Genomic DNA, 18,687 nt, shown 5'->3' on the forward strand with positions numbered 1-18,687 from the left:
CAATGCACCTCTTTCAGACTGTGGGAGGAAACCGGAGCACAGGGACAAAACCCACGCAGACACGGGGAGAACTTGCAAACTCTGCACAGACAGTGACCTGAGCAGGGAATTGAACCGTGTCCCTGGCACTGTGAGGCAGCAGTGCCAGCTACTGTGTCACCGTACTGCCCAGTAGGTGCTAGTCATTGAGGTGGTTAAACTGGTAGACACTGTGAGAATTTATATTAAATACTGCTGGGGTGGCACTTACATCTTCTGAAACCTGGAGACAATTTTTGCTGAGATCAACCAGTTTATAATGAAGCTTTGTCATCAGGTTGGGCTTGACAGATAATAGACTCCGTGGATATGATAAAATATCCCAAACCAGGAACAAATGGGAATAACTGCGACAGAGTAGATTGAAAAAATTATAAAGTGACACTAAACTTGCATTTGATCAATAGGAAATGGCAAACCCTTTATATACTGAAGGGCCTTACATGGCAAAAGGAAAGGCTAATTTGCATATTGGGGTTAGAGGCGGAGCCAGCTGTAGGCATTTGTCTAAATTTAATGCGATTCTCTGATTCTGTCATCCTGGCACTGTTGCTGAGACTCTGAGACAGAAAGGTCCAAAGAACAAAGAATAAAATACAGCACAGGAACAGGCCCTTCAGCCCACCAAGCTGCGCCAATCATATTGTCCTACCTAGACCAACCACCTGTATCCCTCTATTCCCTGTCTGTTCATGTGTCTAGCCAGGTAAGTCTTAAATCTGCCTCAACCACCTCGCTTGGCAGTGCATTCCAGGCCCCCACCACCGCCTGTGTAAAAAACTTCCCCTGCTCATCTCCACTGAACCTTTCCCGCCCCCCTTACCTTGAACTTGTGCCCCCTTGTAATTGTCATTCCTATCCTGGGAAAACCTTCCAACCTTTCAATCTATGCCCTTCATAATTTTATAACTTCCAACAGGTCGCCCCTCAGCCTCTGTCTTTCCAGGGAGAACAATCCCAGTTTATTCAATCTCTCCTCATAGCTAATACCCTCCACACCAGGCAACATCCTGATAAACCTTCTCTGCACTCTCTTCAAATCCTCCACGTCCTTCTGGTAATGTGGTGACCAGAATTGGACGCAGTATTCCAAATGTGGCCTAACCAACGTTTTATATTACGGTAACATCATGTGCCAATTTTAATACTCGATGCCCCATCTGATGAAGTCAAGCATGCCATATGCTTTCTTCACCATCTTTTCCTCCTGTGCTGCCACTTTTAAGGATCAGCGCCTAGATCCCTCTGTGTATCAAAGCTTCTGATGGTTCTGTCATTTATTTTATAGCTCTCACAAGAATTGGATCTAACAAAATGCATCGCCTTGCACTTGGGCGGATTAAATTCCATTCTGCCATTTCTCCACCCAATTTTCCAACCTATCTATATCCTGCTGTATTCTCTGACGAGCGTCATCACCATCTGCAACTCCAGCAATTGTAGTATCATCCACAAACTTGCTAATCGGACCAGCTACGTTTTCTTCCAAGTCATTTATACAGATTACAAACAGCAGAGGTCCACTGTGGGCTGCAGCGCAATAATCCAGTCTGACCCACCAATGCAGCAAGGAGGGAGTGCCACTCTGTCAGAGGTTCCAGCTCTCGAATAGGACGTTAAGCCACGGCTCGAATTGCCTTCTCAGGTGAGCGTAAAAGCTCGAATGGCACCATTGTGAGGAGAACCAGGAGAGTTAATCCCGATTTCCTGGCTAATGGTTATCACTCAATCGAAAGCACAAAAAATTTCCCTGGTCACTATCACATTGCTGTCTGTGGGAGAAACAGAATCATAGAAACCTCACAGTGCAGAGGGAGGCCATTCGGCCCATCAAACCTGCACCAACAAAGATCCCACCCAGTCCCTATCCCCGTAACCCCATGTATTTACCCTAGAGGCCATGCAGTGATTTGGAAAAAAATGAGGATGAGAATTTTTAAATTACCTTACCTGACCCAAATTCTAGACATAGACCCAAAAATTAATTAGAATGTTCATTCTGATAAACGTAAGAACTAGAAGCAGGAGGAAGCAATCCAGCCTTCGAGCCTTCTCTGCCATTCATTATGATCATGGGTGATCATCAAATTCAATATCCTGATCCCCCTTCCTCCCATATCCCTCGATCCCTTTAGTCCCAAAAGCGATATCTAATCTCGTCTTGAAATCACACCATGTTTTGGCCTCAACTACTTTCTGTGGTAGCGAATTCCACACATTCACCACCCTCTGGGTGAAGAAATTTCTCCTCACCTCAGTCCTAAAAGGTTTACTCCTTATTCTCAAATTGTGGCCCCTAGTTCTGGACTCGGTGACCATCAGGAACATTCTTTCCAAATCTACCCTGTCTAATCCTGTTAGGATTTGATAAATGTCTATGAGATCCCCTCTCACTCCTCTAAACTCCAGTAAATATAATCCTAACCGACTTAATCTCTCCTCATATGACAGATCTGCCATCGCAGTAATCAACCTGGTAAACCTTCGCTGAACTGCCTCTATAGCAAGGACATCCTTGCACAAGTACATGAAAATAAATGAGATATCCTTTTCACATTGGAAAGTGCCAATTCTCCCCAGTTAGGTTAATTCTTGTCTTTCTGCGTAGCTGGTAGTCAGTATTGGGAATGTTATTAATGCACAGATATAAGTATAAGGCAAACAATGCTTAAGTGGAAAAGGGTAGTAATTTCTGAGTTAATCTCTCAGCCACGTAGTGGAATAGTGAGGACAGGAAGCTAAGGAAATTCGAGGTATGGCTAGACAGATAGAGTCAGAAAGAGGGTTTGTGTTTTACGGAGCATTGGTACTAGTTCTAGGGAAGATGAGAGCGCTTCTATAAGAATGTTACTGTTTTTTTTGAATCGCAGCTCCTTCTAATAGTAGGAGTGAAAGGGAAGAGCAAATAGAGGTTAGAGAGATAAATGTTGCCCTGGTCATGCTGAAGTATAGATAAAGGCTACATATCACAAGGAACTACAAAAGGTTGCGAATGTAGCCCAATCCATCACGCAAACCAGCCTCCCATCCACTGACTCTGTCTGCACTTCCCGCTGCCTCGGCACAGCAGCCAGCATAATTAAGGACCCCGCGCTCCCCGGACATTCTCTCTTCCACCTTCTTCCATCGGGAAAAAGATACAATAGTCTGAGGTCACGTACCAACTGACTCAAGAACAGTTTCTTCCCTGCTGCTGTCAGGCTTTTGAATGGACTTACCTTGCATTGAGTTGATTTTTCTCTACACCCTAGCTGTGACTATAACACTACATTTTGCACTGTCTCGTTTCCTTCTCTATGAATGGTATGCTTTGTCTGACTAGCTAGCAAGAAATAATACTTTTCACTGTATGTTAATACATGTGACAATAATAAATCAAATCAAATCATCTTGCATGAATGAAATATTAATCATAAGTCCCAATTTTGTGTCAAGTTCATAGAATCATAGAATCCTACAGTGCAGAAGGAGGCCATTATGCCCATCAAGTCTGCACTGACCAGCATCCCACCTAGGCCCTGTCCCCACAAACCTAGCTAGTCCACCTGACACTGAGGGACAATTTATATGGCCAATCCACGTAATCCACATATTTTTGGACAGTGTGGGGAAACCAGAGCACCTGGAGGAAACCCACGCAGACACGTGGAGAACATGCAGACTCCACAGAGGCAATGTCCCAAGCCAGGAATTAAACCTTGCACTGTGAGGCAGCAGTGCTAACCACTGTGCCACCATGCCGCCCCTATTTACGTCCTTCCATATTACAAAAGCAGTACAGTTTTAAGCTATCTTCTTCCAGATTGGTTTAGATGCAGGACAGTGTTCTTTTGTCAGTGCTCACAAACCCCTAGATTGGAAAGAAACTTTGGAAAACAAAATGGCTGAGGCCTGGAATTCTGATTTGGGATGCTTGTTTGGACTATGTTTGAGGTCCAACTTTGGACCATAAAGAGACCACGGAGTAGATGGGTGTAAATCAGACAAGAACAGTTTATTCAACGGCACAATCAGTCCAAGACTGACCCTAGCAAGCTCCACCCAAGGGTGGAGTTTGTTGCATGGGTCAGTTGACGTGTTCTCTTAAAGGGACACACGCCCAACTATACGTGTAACACCTTGCCATTTTAACCTATCATTTCATGTGAAACAAAACTCAACTGAGGAATAAGTGAAAAAAAAATTTTCATTTTGAAAAGTCTAAGGCAGCCAAGACCATAGCTAAACAATTTACTGGAAATTATTATTTTTTAAGACAGTAATATATGCAAGTTTTTCTGTGAAGGGTATTAAATTAATTCGGTAGGACATTTTTTGCCACTTTAATAATTAATGTTGTAATCCCAAATCTGTACTTGGCGTCATTACAACAGCAGGGGATTGAAGCAAAGCAGGAACACTCAAAAACAAATGTTTGTCATTTTATCTGCAATTAGATTGGCATATCCATAACATTGCAATTGGGTTTGTAAATGAAGGGGATGCATTTGAAAGAGTTTCAGAACAGGCCCCAATAAATAATGTATTACATTTAATCCGCTATAGCAATAAAGCAGTTAACATGGTACGTTTCAAAAAATCAAAGCGACAAAGTGTAATCAAAACCTTTGGATTGCTTTTGTATCTGAGCTCAACTGGAAAAGAAAAGTTAGTATTTCATTTCTCCTGTCTTCCCAGTAATGCGAGGTGTAATGCATAAGTTCTTCAAATTGAATTGAGGTTTTAAATTTGCCCATTGCAGCACACAGATAATCAGTTAACTCATTCAAAAACAAACAATCTGGATGGGGATCTGTAGATCTGTCACATTATTCACATTCTTCATAAACACTCATTATATTAAAATAATACACCACTCAAATTTTTAGATGTGGGTGCACCATAGAAAGCATTCTTTCTGATTGTATCTCAGCTTGGTATGGCTCCTGCTCTGCCCAAGACCACAAGGAACTAGAAAAGGTCGTGAATGTAGCCCAATCCCCAGCAAACCAGCCTCCCATCCACTGATTCTGTCTACACTTCCCGCTGCCTTGGAAAAGCAGCCAGCAAAATTAAGGACCCCACGCACCCCAGACATTCTCACTTCCACCTTCTTCCATCAGGAAAAAGATATAAAAGTCTGAGGTTACGTACCAACCGACTCAAGAACAGCTTCTTCCCTGCTGCTGTCAGACTTTTGAATGGACTTATCTTGCATTAAGTTGATCTTTCTCTACACTCTATAGCTATGACTGCAACACTACATTCTGCACGCTCTCCTTTTCTTCTCTATGAACGGTATGCTTTGTCTGATAATGCACAAGAAACAATACTTTTCACTGCATATTAATACATGTGACAATAATAAATCACATCAAATCAAGGTGTTTGTATTAGTAATGTGATTGTATTGTCACTGGCAAAACTTACTTGTTTTCTACTGCCCATGCTGAGGCTGTTTTGGATGTGAGGGATGTGTGTTTTCTAACCCTCAAAATTCATATCAAAATGTCAAAATTTAAGTAACTCCAGCAGCAAGTTTTTATGAATTTAAAAAAATAAGGGAGGTTATTTATTGTCATATATTTATCCCAGAGATTTAAAAATGCAACCTCTCACATACATATCTCATCCACACAATTACTCACACAAAGATCTGATACAGGCGAGGGAAAAATAATCCAATTACATTTTCTGATTGTTCCAATCTCTTTTGTTGGTCTGTAATTTCTTCGATGAGTTAATATTTTGGCTGAAGTAAAGTTCTTATAAACCAGAGGATTTTCAGTAATCTGCAAAGCTTCTTGTGGTTGAATATCCAGGATGTGGAGATGCTGGCGTTGGACTGGGGTGGGCACAGTAAGAAGTCTCACAACACCAGGTTAAAGTCCAACAGGTTTATTTGGAATCACGAGCTTTCGGAGTGCTGCCCCTTCACCGGGTGAGTGACTATACAGGAGGTTGGTTATCAGGTGAACTTGCAGTTGGAACAGGTTGGAGGAAGTTCTTCCCCCACTTTCAAGGTATTACTATTTATTATCTTGGCAGCTTGGATGACCATGCAGTTAGTTCGACGGCTGATAGCGGAATCCTGTCCAGAACAGCTTTGGCGGTTTTGAAAGCAGGTAAAGAATATGGTTGGCTTACCAGATACAAGTCCAAAGCCCTTTTCCAAATAAGGCAGGTGGCTAGATCAATTGCATGTCCTGTTTGGTGACATTGAGAGTTTAAGGTAGCTTGGTTCAAATGGGGGGGGAAATTCTACACCCACCGCCCTGCCCTCCCCCACCATTGACATCAGCAGGACTAGAAGATCCCGCCAGTGGGAAGGGGGGAAAATTTGGACCTGAGTGTCGGACTGACCCATTCAATCAGAAATGACCCCGTTGAATTAGTTTCAGGAGGCAGTGGCGCGGTGATATTGTCACAGGACTAGTAATTCAAGGATCCAGGGTGAAGCTCTGGGGCCCTGGGTTCAAATCCCACCATGGCAGATCGTGTAATTTGAATTCAATAAAAACCTGGAATTAAAAGTCCAGTGATGACCATGAAACCATTGTCAATCGTTGGTTCATTAATGTCCCTTTAAAGAAGGAAATCTGCCATTCTTATCTGGTCTGGCCTACATGTGACTCCAGACCTACAGCAACATGGTTGACTCTTAAATGCCCTCAGTGATTGACAATAAATGCCAGTCAGGCCAGCGAAGCCCACATTCCATAAATAAAAAGAAAAGGAATTCAGTCAATATCAGTCTCGGAAGGTCCTTTTATCCACAAGATGATGTCAGATGATCTTCAGCTGGCTATAGTTTTGTAGCCTTTTGTGTTTTAAAAATATAAAAGTATTGACTGAAAGTCAAGAACTGATTGAAGGTGGCATGGTGGCTGAGTGGTTAGCACTGCTCCCTCATAATGCCAGAGACTTGGGTTTGATTCCCGGCTTGGGTCACTGTCTGTGAGGAGTTGACACATTCTCCCTGTGTCTGCATGGGTTTCCTCCGGGTGCTCCGGTTTCCTCCCACAGTCCAAAGGGATAGTGGATTGGCCATGCTAAATTGCCACTTAGTGTCAGGGGGTTTAGCGAGGGTACATGCATGGGGCTATGGGGATAGGGCCTGGGTGGGATTGTAGTCAGTGCAGGCTCAATGGGCCAAATGGCCTCCTTCTGCACTGTAGGATTCTATTATTCTGTAGGACTCTATAATCTACTATAACATGATAATATTTCATTTGCAATGAACAAAGACCTTTAAATGTTGTTCTGGCATCTTATTTTAATAGAGTTGGTTAAATATGCACTGGAATAAATATATATTTTTTATTTGTTCAGGGAATGTGGGCATCACTGGCTTAGCCAGCATTAATTGTCCACCCCTAATTGCTCTTCAGAAGCTGGTGGAAGCCATCTTCTTAAACAGCACATCCACAGTGCTGTTAGTGAGGGAGTTGCAGAATTTTGGCCCAGTGACAGTGAAGGAATGGAGATCTATTTCCAAGTCAGGATGCTGAGTGGTTTGGAGGGGAACTTGCTGCTGAGTCTGTCATGTTTCTGCTGCCCTCTTCCTTCTAGATTGGAGAAGTTGTGAGTCTGGAAGGTGCTGTCAAGAAACCTGGATGAGTTGCTGTAGTGCATTTTGTAGATGCTACACTTTACTATGAGTGTGTTTTGGTGGTGGAGGGAGTGAATGTTTAAGATGGTGAATGGGGTGCCAGTAAAGTGGGGCTGCTTTGTCCTGGACATGATGAGCTTCTTGAGCGTTGTTGGAGCTGCACTCACCCAGGCAAGTGGGGAGTGTTCCTTCACACTCCTGACTTGTGCCTTGTAGGTAGTGGACAAGCTCTGGGGTGTCAGGAGGTGAGTTACTTGCTACAGAATTTCAGCCTCTGACCTGCTGTGGTAGTCACAATATTTATATGGTGGGTCTAGTTCAGCTTTAGGTCAAAATATGCACTTCCTGTGTACTTCCAGATAGTTTAAACATTTCCATAATTTAAATAATCATCAATGGCGGGTATAACTGGACTAGTAATCCAGAGACCCAGGTTAATGCTCTGAGGACCTGGGTTCAGATCTCACCAAGGCGAATCTGATTTGCCTTGTATTAGTATACAGTGAAAAGTATTGTTTCTTGTACATTATACAGACAAAACATACCATTCATTGAGAAGGAAAGGAGAGATTGCAGAATGTAGTGTTACAGTCATAGCTAGGGTGTAGAGAAAGATCAACTTAATGCAAGGTAGGTCCATTCAAAAGTCTGACAGCAGCAGGGAAGAAGCTGTTCTTGAGTCAGCTGGTATGTGACCTCAAGACTTTTGTATCTTTTTCCTGGTGGAAGAAGGTGGAAGAGAGAAAGTCCAGGGTCCAGATGGAGTAATTGGAATTCTATTGATGACCATGAAACTATAGTTGATTCCAGATACCAATGCGATTCAGCATTCAGATCCCATCTCCTTAAACAGCTGCATGTAAATTGTTTTCAACAATTTAATAGGAGCGAAACACAAAAGGAAATCACAATCGTTCTTTTATCCAATTGTCATGGTTTAATACTGCAGAGATCTTAAACTGAAACTGCCACCTATTGAAATATTACCATATTATGGTTGACTTACTTTAATTATACTGGAAAACACACAGCTATTTCATGCTGCCAAAGATTACAACCCTGTGCCAGATTGATTAAAGTTCGTCAAAAGATAGTCAGCAAGATACACATAATACATGGAGTACTTTGTCTTCTCTTTCTCACTCCCGTGTTGTGCAGTATGAATTCTATCGTCTCACACCGCCGTCTGGCTATAATGTTAACCCTTTTGACAAAGAGAACAACATTTTCACACAATGCCAATCAATCCTATGTCAAGGATTTGGAGAGGGTGCAAAAGATATTTGCTACGGTGATGCTGTGGTGGGCAGACTCGAGTCGTTCTTGGAGCCAGGAAGGTCACAGGGAGACTTAATGGAGGTGTTCAAACTCGAAGGGTTCGGCAGAAGCAAATGATCTCAGTGGCAGGAGGTGGATGCAGATTTGAGGAAATTGGCAAAAGAGCCGAACAGGGGAAGGGAAGACAATGTTTTTAAATGCCGAGGAAATGGGCAAGATATTAAATGAGTACTTTGCGTCAGTATTCACCAAAGAGAAGGCCTTGGTTGGTGATGAATCCGGGAAAAGGTGTGTAAATAGTTTGAATCACATTGAGATCAAAAAGGAGGAGATATTGGTGTTCTTGAAAAACATTAAGGTAGACGAGTCCCAGGGCCTGATTGGAAGAAACCCCAGAATACTGAGAGAGGCAAGGGAGGAAATTGCTCCGGCCTTGAGAGAAATCTTGTAAGCCCACTGGCTCCAGGGGAGGTCCCAGAGGATTGGAGAATAGCCAATGTAGTTCCTCTGTTTAAGAAGGATAGCAAGAATAATCCAGGTAATTACAGGCCAGTAAGCCTTATATCAGTGGTAGGGAAATTATTGGAGAGGATTCTCCAAGACAAGATTTACTCCCACTTGGAAACACTGGATGTATTAGCGAGAGACAACATGATTTTGTGAAGAGGGGGTCGTGTCTCACTAACTTGAACAAGCTTTTCAAGGAAGTGACAAAGATGATTGATGGGGATAGGGCAGTGGATGTTCTCTACATGGACTTCAATGAGGCCTTTGACAAGGTCCCTCATGGCAGACTGGTGCAGAAGATGAAGTCACATTGGATCAGAGGTGAGCTGACAAGATGGATACAGAACTGGCTCAGTCATAGAAAACAGAAGTTAGCAGTGGAGGGGTGTGTTTCTGAATGGAGGGCTGTGACAAGTGGCATTCCTCAGAAATCAGTCCTGGAACCTCTGCTGTTTGTAATATATATAAATGATTTGGAGGAAAATGTAACCAGTTTGATTAGTAAGTTTTCAGACGACACAAAGGTTGGTGGATTTGCAGATAGCAATGAGGACCATCAGAGGATACAGCAGGATATAGATCAGTTGGAGACTTGGGCGGAAAAATGGCAGATGGAGTTTAATCCAGACAAATGTGAGGTAATGCATTTTGGAAAGTCTAATACATATAGAAAATGTACAGTAAATGGCAGAACCCTTAGAGTATTGATTGGCAAAGGGATCTGGGTGTATAGGTATACAAGTCACTGAAAGTAGCAATGTAGGTGGAGAAGATAGTCAAGAAGGCATATGGCATGCTTGCCTTTATCAGCCAGGGCACTGAATTTAAAAATTGGCAAGTCATGTTGCAGCTTAATAGAACATTAGTTAGGCCACACTTGGAATATAGTGTTCAATTCTGGTTGCCACACCACCAGAAAGATATGGAGGCTTTGGAGAGGGTGCAGAAAAGATTTACCAGAATGTTGCCCTGGTATGGAGGGCATTAGCTATGAGGAGAGGTTGGAGAAACTTGGTTTGTTCTCACTGGAATGATGGAGGTTGAAGGGCGACCAGATAGAACTCTACACTATTATGAGAGGCACGGACAGAATGGATAGTCAGAAGCTTCTTCCCAGGGTGGAAGAGTCAATTACTAAGGGGCACAGATTTAAGGTATGAGGGGCAAGGTTTAAAGGAGATGTACGAGGGCGGTGGGTGCCTGGAACTCACTGCCAGGGGACGTAGTGGAAACAGAAACGATAGCAGATTTTAAGAAGCTTTTGGACAAATACATGAATAGGATGGGAATGAAGGGATGTGGTCCCTGGAAGGGTAGAGAGTTTTAGTTCAGTCAGGCTTGGAGGGCTGAAGGGCCTGTTCCTGTGCATTAATTTTCTTTGTTCTTTATTCAATGGCATCCCCCTCCCCCCATTAACATCCTGGAGATCACCATTGACCAGAAGCTGAACTGGACCAGCCATATAAATACTGTGGGCTATAAGAGCAGGTCAAAGGCCAAGAATCCTGCAGTGAGTATAAATTCTAAATGAGTGATGGAAAATGATGTACCAGAGTCACAGAGCACGCAACATGGTGCCTTTCACCTGTTAAGGCAGGAACCTGCAGTCAGCAGTAGCGCTAAAACCAAAGCAGTAGCTGCAAGGCAGGAAAGGAGTCCACCACAAATAAGACAAGATTTAAAAAGAGCAATCACTGCACTGCCTCACCTAGGCCCACCCACCCCCGCTGCCCTCTGCCCTCCCCTGCTCTATCTCCATAACCCTGTGCATTTATCATGGCCAGTCCATGTAATCTGCACACCTTTGGAGTGTGGGAGGAAACTGGAGCACCCGAAAGAAACCCACACAGACACGGGGAGAATGTGCAAACTCCACACAGACAGAGGCTGAAATTGAACCAGGGCCCCTGATGCTGTGAGGCAGCAGTGCTAACCACTGTGCTGCCCCTAAACTTAGTCCCAAAGTCAGAGCTGACACAGAGTGTGGCGACTATAGGGTTTTCACAGTAACTTCATTGCAGTGTTAATGTAAGCCTGCTCGTGACACTAATAAGTAAACTTTAAAACAATGGAAGCAAAGCCTCATGGGAGTGAGGTAAGCCAAGACAGCGTGGTCACTAAGCATGGCAGCAACACTAAAAACCATTAAAGGGTGGTGGCAGGAGCTATGGTAAATCAATGCCAGAAGAGTTGAGTCTGTGGACCCTTTGTAGTCCCAACTCTGGCCCTGCTGTTGCTGGGGCTACACAGCTCTCTGAGGCGGGACTCCCTCCAAAGCAAGGTTTGGATAGTCTGTCTCCAGCTAATTAAGTGTCAAATGGCTGTGGGCCTGCTGTGATTGGTGGGGATGTGTCCCCACTCTTCGATGGTGGGACGGGAAACCCAAGCATCTGTGGGCTTTGACCAGAATACACCCTCAGTTAATACCATCAGGAAACAAGAGTATCTGTTCATCATCATCTTGCTCTTTGCAAATTAGCTACTGCTTTTCCTATACATTAGAGCGGTTACTACTGGTCAAAAGCACTTCATTGGCTGTCAAATGTCCTGGGACGTCCGCTACAGAAATATAAGTCTCTCTGTTGCCCGTTCACCTCACAGCCCAGGATCAAATCACAGAGCTATAGACTTGTAGAATCCATACAGTGCATAAGGAGGCCATTTGGCCCATCCAGTCTACACTGGCCACAATCCCATCCACAGCCTATCCCCATAACCCCATGTATGAAGAGCCCCCTGATACTAAGAGGCAATTCAGCATGGTCAATCCACTTAACCTGCACATCTTTGGAATGTGGGAGGAAACTGGAGCACCCAGAGGAAACCCATTCAGACGCAGGGAGAATGTGCAAATTCCACACAGACAGCGACCCAAGTCAGGAATCGAACACGGGCCTCTGGCGCTGTGAGATAGCAGTGATAACTACTGTGCCATCGTGCCACCCACTAATTAACTAGCTAGGATTCATGTCACAACTAGGCTTACATTAACATGGCAATGTATTTACTGTGAAAAATCCCCTAGTCACCACAGTCCAGTGCCCGTTTTGGGTACACTGAGGAGTATTTAGCACGGCCAATGCACCTAACCAGCACGTCTTTCGGACTGTGGGAGGAAACCAGATGGAGCACGCGGAGGAAACTCACACAGATAGCTAGAATTCCCATCCCGCTAACTGTAAAGATATTTTGCCGCAAATGATGTTTAGACTTTGCTCAGTTCTTCATGAGTACAAGTTGCTGCAGTTTGGGAGCTATCACCAGCTCACAAACAGTGGGGTCAATGTTCTCCTTCTGTGCAATAGTGTTAATGAAGCTTACAAAATACAAGCTCCCCTGCAGCTAATTCATTTTCTTACTAAGAGAGAGCACACATCTAAATGAGGTACTTCTCTTCCCAATGCAATAGAGGTTTGTGATGTTCAGGTTTCACCAGGTCCCTGGTGAAGACTCTTTTATGTTCTATCGGCGTTGTGTGGTACTAACCTGAGGGGACTCGATGCTGAGGTTGAAGAAGGTAGAAATATAGAATCATAAAAGCTAGAAGCAGAGTAGGCCATTCAGCCCTTTGAGCTTGTTCTGTCATTCATTGTGATCTTGGTTAATCATTGAATTCAATGTCCTGATTTCCTCCTTCCCGCCATGTCCCTTAGAGTCATAGAGCTTTACAGCATAGAAACAGGCCCTTTGGCCCAACTTGTCCATAATGCCCAATTTTTACCATTAAGCTAGTCCCAGTTGCCCATGTTTGGCCCACATCTCTCTATACCCATCTTACCCATGTAACTGTCTAAATGCTTTTTAATAGACAAAATTGTACTCCCCTCTATGACTACCTCTGGCAGCTTGCTCCAGACACTCACATCTTCTGAGTGAAAAATTTGCCCCTCTGACTTTGTATCTCTCCCCTCTCACTTTAAACCTATGCCCTCTCATTTTAGACTCCCCTATCTTTGGGAAAAGATGTTGACTATCTTTCTTAACTATGCCCCTCATTACTTTATAGACCTCTATAAGATCACCCCTCAGCCTCCTGGAAAAAAGTCCTAGTCTATCCAGCCTCTCCTTACAACTCAAACCATCAAGCCCGATTAGCATCCTAGCAAATCTTTTCTGCACTCTTTCTAGTTTAATAATATCCTTTCTATAATAAGGTGACCAGAACTGTATACAAGATTCCAAGTGTGGCCTCACCAATGTCTTGTACAACTTCAACAAGACTTCCCAACTCCTGTATTCAATATTCTGACCATTGATCTCTTTAGCCAGAGCTATATCTAATCAGATAGGGTTACAACTTTGAGCCAACACTCCCATCAGAAAACAAACGTAACTGGATATAATGTTGGTTTCACACCCCACATGAATTTTACTCTTCCTTGAGGCCAAGGGGAGGTTAATATCGGAGTGTAAAGACGGGTCTTCCTCTTCACACCCAGGTGGAGAGTTTCACAATGGCTTCAAACTTCTCCCAAGCTTGGGTTGGCTGACACAATGCCTTGCTCTGAGATTGACATTATTCCCCAACTCAACAGGATCTCAGTGGCCCCACTGCATCCGCACCCAGATTTATTGCTATTATTACACGTCACAAGGAGACTGGCTGGCTGCTACAACTTGACAAAAGAGGCTCTTGGAACTTGTGACATGTCTGACATTTGTGAAATAAATGGGCAGGGTGATAGAACAAATTGCCATTGGTTACTGTGTGACAAATAGAATCATGTAACTGATTCGAGCTATTCTGCTGAGGAGCTAAAAGTGTAACAGAAGCTGGAGAATGTGAATAAAATGAAGGAATCAGTCCCAGCCTCACCAATCGCCGCCCCCCCCCCCCCCCCCCCTCACCTGCTTTTCCTCCTTTTGTACAACTGCATCTAGATATCGGGGAACGTAGGATTCGTACTTCTGCTCTCTATTCTTCATGTTCAGGTTTTCACAATAAACAGTGTGGTCCCTAATGCACAAAATAGGCCTTTATTTAGCGAATGGTTTAGAATATGTTATGTTGATACCTACATCACGTAAAATTAAACAGACGATGCAACACAGAAACAGGTTATTTAGCCTTACTGGTCCATAATTACAATTCACACATGCCTCACCCCGCCCCCGCACAGAGTACGCACGTTCTCCCCATGTCTGCATGGGTTTCCTCCTGGTGCTCCAGTTTCCTCCCAGAGTTTGAAAGACGCGCTGGTTAGGTGCATTGGCTGTGCTAATTTCTCCCTCAGTGTACCCAAATAGGCGCCGGAGTGTGGCGACTGGGAGATTTTCACAGTAACTCCACTGCAGTGTTAATGTAAGCCTTACTTGTGACTAATAAATAGACTTACTCCCTGTGGTAATGAGTTCCATATTGTCACCACTCTCCATCTTTCTCCTGAATTCCCAAGTGGGTTTTATTAATTATTATCTTCGAGACAGTCTTACCAGCTGTTCACGCTATGCTCCCACTGCAGCAAGGTCAGAGAAATCTCTATTCACTGCGGCAGGACTGGAAAATCCCTCCAGCGTGAACTGTGGTAAGATTCTGGCCATAAAGTTTACAACACAAGAAGAGGCCCTTCAGCCCATTGTGTCCACACTGGCCAAGGAGGACCTATCCATTCTAATCTCACTTTCCAACACTGAGTCCGTAGCCTTGTAGGCTATGATGTTTCAAATGCTCATCTAAATGCCTCTTAAATGTCGTGAGGGTTCCCACTTTTACCACCCTTTCAGGCAGCGAGTTCCAGATACCCAACACCCTCTGGGCAAAAAAGATTTTCCTCAAATTCCCTATAAACCTCCTGCCCCTTACTTTAAATCTATGCCCCCTGGTTATTGGCCTCCCTACTGAAGGGAAAAGTTCCATCCTATCTATGTCCTTAATAGACTGTACACGTCAGTGAAGTCCCCCCTCAGCCTTCTCTGCTCCAAGGAAAACAATCCCTATCTATCCCATTTCCCTTCATAACTGAAACAATCCAGCCCAGGAAGCATCCTGGTGAATCTCCTCTCCACCTTCTCTAGTTCAATCACATCTTCCTATCTTATATTTATGAGCCCTAGTTCTGGTCTCCCCAACAAGTTGTTACACCTTCTCTATGCCTACTCTAACAAATCCAATCATAATTTTGAAGGCTTCCATCAGTTCACCTCTCAGACATTTGTAGAGAAAAGAGTCTATTCATAACCTTTCCTGAAAAAGTGTAACCGTATCAAACTTCCACCTCCTTTTTGTTTGGAACTTCTCTGCCATCTCCATGGCTTTTGTGTAAATAAATTGGAAAGCAGAATTGTTTGAAGTTATGTGAGTGTGGTCCAGCCATGGCTCTGTAAAAGGTTAACGTAACTTCTCTGCCACAAAGTAAAATACAGCAAATGCTGGAAATATTAAATAAAAATAGATATTCCTGGAAGCGTTCAGCAGATTGTGCAGCAACTGTGGACAGGAAACCTGGGTTATATGTGTGTGTTCCAATGAAAGATGATCGATCTGAAATGTAAACTCGGTTTCTCTCTCTACAGATGCTGCCTGATCTGCTGAGTATTTCCAGTGTATTTTTGTTTCTCTACATTATTCATCCAAAAATCGACCCCAGGGCTTTGATGCTCAAAACCTGCTGAACCGCTGGCACAGTGGTTTTCTCACTGTGGCCTGTTCAGTTTTGAATTAACTACTTATGTCGTTTTCAACAGTTAAAACTTAAGCCGTGATTTTCCAGCCCCACTGCATCTGTTGAGTTTAGTGGCACAGGTCGGGCTGGAAAATCCTGGCCTCAATTAAATGTTACTGTTAGAGGGGTTTAGGATAACCTGGGACTGAAAAAAGACAAAATACTGCAGATGCTGGAATCGGAAGCAAAGACAGAAAATGCTGGAAATTCTCAAAAAGTTACATTTATTTATTAGTGTCACAAGAAGGCTTACAATCACACTACAATGAAATTACTGTGAAAATCCCCTAGTTGCCACTCTCCAGCACCTGCTCAGGTACACTGAGGGAGAACTTAGCACGGACAATTCACCTAACCTGCGCATCTCTGGACTGTGGGAGGAAACCCACGCAGCCATGGGGAGAATGTGCAAACAATGACCCTAGCCAGAATCGAACCTGGGTCCCTGGCACTGTGAGGCAGCAGTGTTAACCACTGTGTCACTGTGACCCCCCAACAGCACTGAGCATCTGTGGAGAGAAAATAGAGCCAATGTTTCAAGTCTGGGTGACCCTTCATCAGTGCTTTGACTCCTTTTCTCGATGCCCTTATTAACCTGTGTCATACCTATGGCACTTTGTGTATTTGTATATAAGTTAATGTCCTGCAGTAAACATTTTTATAGGAATTCCACTATCCACAATTACCTGTTCAACTTACTTGTTGGCTTCCATTTAATTCCAATGGGATTGTGCAGGGACAGGAATGTTACTATTAAGATCATCACAAACTTGTCAATAATTGTCTGGAACACTATCAGATGGTGCTCAAAACCTGCTGAACCCCTGGCACAGTGGTTTTCTCACTGCAGCCTGTGCAGTTTTGAATTAAATACTTACATCATTTTCAACAGTTAAAATTTAAGCCATGATTTTCCAGCCCCGCTGCAACTGTTAAGTTTAGTGGCACGGGAGGATCCCACTGGCAGGACAGGCTGGAAAATCCTGGCCTCAATTAAAAGTTACTGTTAGAGGGGTTTAGGATAACCTGGGAATGAAAAAAAAACTAATAGGTCAGAATAGGCTAATTTAGAGTGAATACAATATAGTAAAAGTACAATGTACCTGGAGTTACAAAGGTACTGTTTGCATAGAAACATGTATAACCACTGTTAGAGAATTCAAACATCTACTTTTGAAAAAGTATTATATTCTGTATTAAAGCATACATCATGGCCAATTAAACACTGCTCTAAGCCTGATGAGATATAGCCGAGTGAGAAAAATTACATTCCTTGAAAACAATACACCTACTTAGAACTCTCTCATCAGTGTGGGCTTTAGAAAGTACAAGCTTTCCAGACAGTAGAAGGAATAGAAGAATTCATTTTTTTCTGATAAGGGATCGCAAGGAGACAGTGAGAAAGGAACTTTTGAACTCTATGGATCTACGTAATTGGGGTTATGAGGAAATGGTGGGCAAGAACGTTCAGATTCTACAGACCAATGAATTCTCATGCTATCATAGAGTAGAATGTTATTGGCCAAGATAAATGATTAATGGTAAAATGATTGGCTCACTCCAGTTAGGATGAGGAAAAAAGGTGGGCAAATGATTTTTGAAAAATGTATAATACTACTACTGATAACAATGCAACTTAGAATGATTTCAGCTGCCCCAAATCATTCTCCCATGTGTGGACCAGGCCTGGGTGACAATAAAGTATATCTTCAACCAGAATTACTGTCTCCATGATTTATTTGTATTTGCTGACCCATAATTTATAAAGAGAAGTCTCTCACATGAAAACCAGTGTAATACACAGGTCTCTGAAAAGCTCCTACAGTTATTAGATTCACTTCACTGTTGTTGAGAAAGGAGACATGTTATTAAAGCTTTTCCTGACAACACCACCACCAATCAGAACCCATTTGCCACCCAATCCAGACTCTCTTCCCATGCAGTAGAAATTGTTCATTTCCCCATGGCTGCTGATTATCTCTTGCAGGCTGAGCTGATGAGTGCAAGAGGAAAAACTTTGACAGTTTGTCTCTTTTTTTCAGCAATACTCAAGTTCTGCGCTAATTTGGTTGAGGCGCCCATCACAAGGAGGCATAGTTTTATTTGATTTGACTTGATTTATTGCTGTCACATGTATTAACATAGAGTGAAAAATATTGCTTCCTGAGCGCTCTACAGACTAAGCATACCATTCATAGAGAAGGAAAGGAGAGAGTGCAGAATGTAGTGTCACAGTCACAGCTAGGGTGTAGACAAAGATCAACTTAATCCAAGGTGACCTCGGATACAGGTTCATCCGGGGCTTCCAGGGTAGACGGCGTGCTCTCACTGGCCTCTTGCTCAAAACGAGCATAGAATGCATTGAGCTCATCAGAGAGGGGTGCATTGGAACTGGCGATTTTACCAGCCTTTATCTTGTAGCCTGTTATGTCTTGCAGACCTTGCCATAATTGGTAGGGATTGGTGTGGCTAGCCTGGGACTCTAGCTTGGTCCGGTATTGTCTTTTGGCATCTTTGATGGATCTCCTTAGATCGAATCTGGTTTTCTTGTATAGGACAGGATCACCTGACTTGAATGCCCCAAACCTGGACTTCAGCAAGCAGTGGATA

General features: G+C 43.3%; 1 protein-coding gene across 1 annotated transcript in view; it reads right to left on the bottom strand.

Moving 5' to 3' along the window:
- stpg2 (sperm-tail PG-rich repeat containing 2) overlaps positions 1 to 18,687 on the bottom strand; it is a 327,666-nt gene that overhangs the window by 263,246 nt on the left and 45,733 nt on the right. The window contains exon 6 of the mRNA XM_080200232.1: positions 14,264 to 14,372. Coding sequence (XP_080056358.1) covers positions 14,264 to 14,372 — 109 coding nt within the window. The remainder of the gene's footprint in view (positions 1 to 14,263; positions 14,373 to 18,687) is intronic.

The sequence above is a fragment of the Carcharhinus amblyrhynchos genome, chromosome 1, assembly GCF_965287045.1.
Source record: "Carcharhinus amblyrhynchos chromosome 1, sCarAmb.v2.hapA, whole genome shotgun sequence".
NCBI classification, from domain to species: domain Eukaryota; kingdom Metazoa; phylum Chordata; class Chondrichthyes; order Carcharhiniformes; family Carcharhinidae; genus Carcharhinus; species Carcharhinus amblyrhynchos.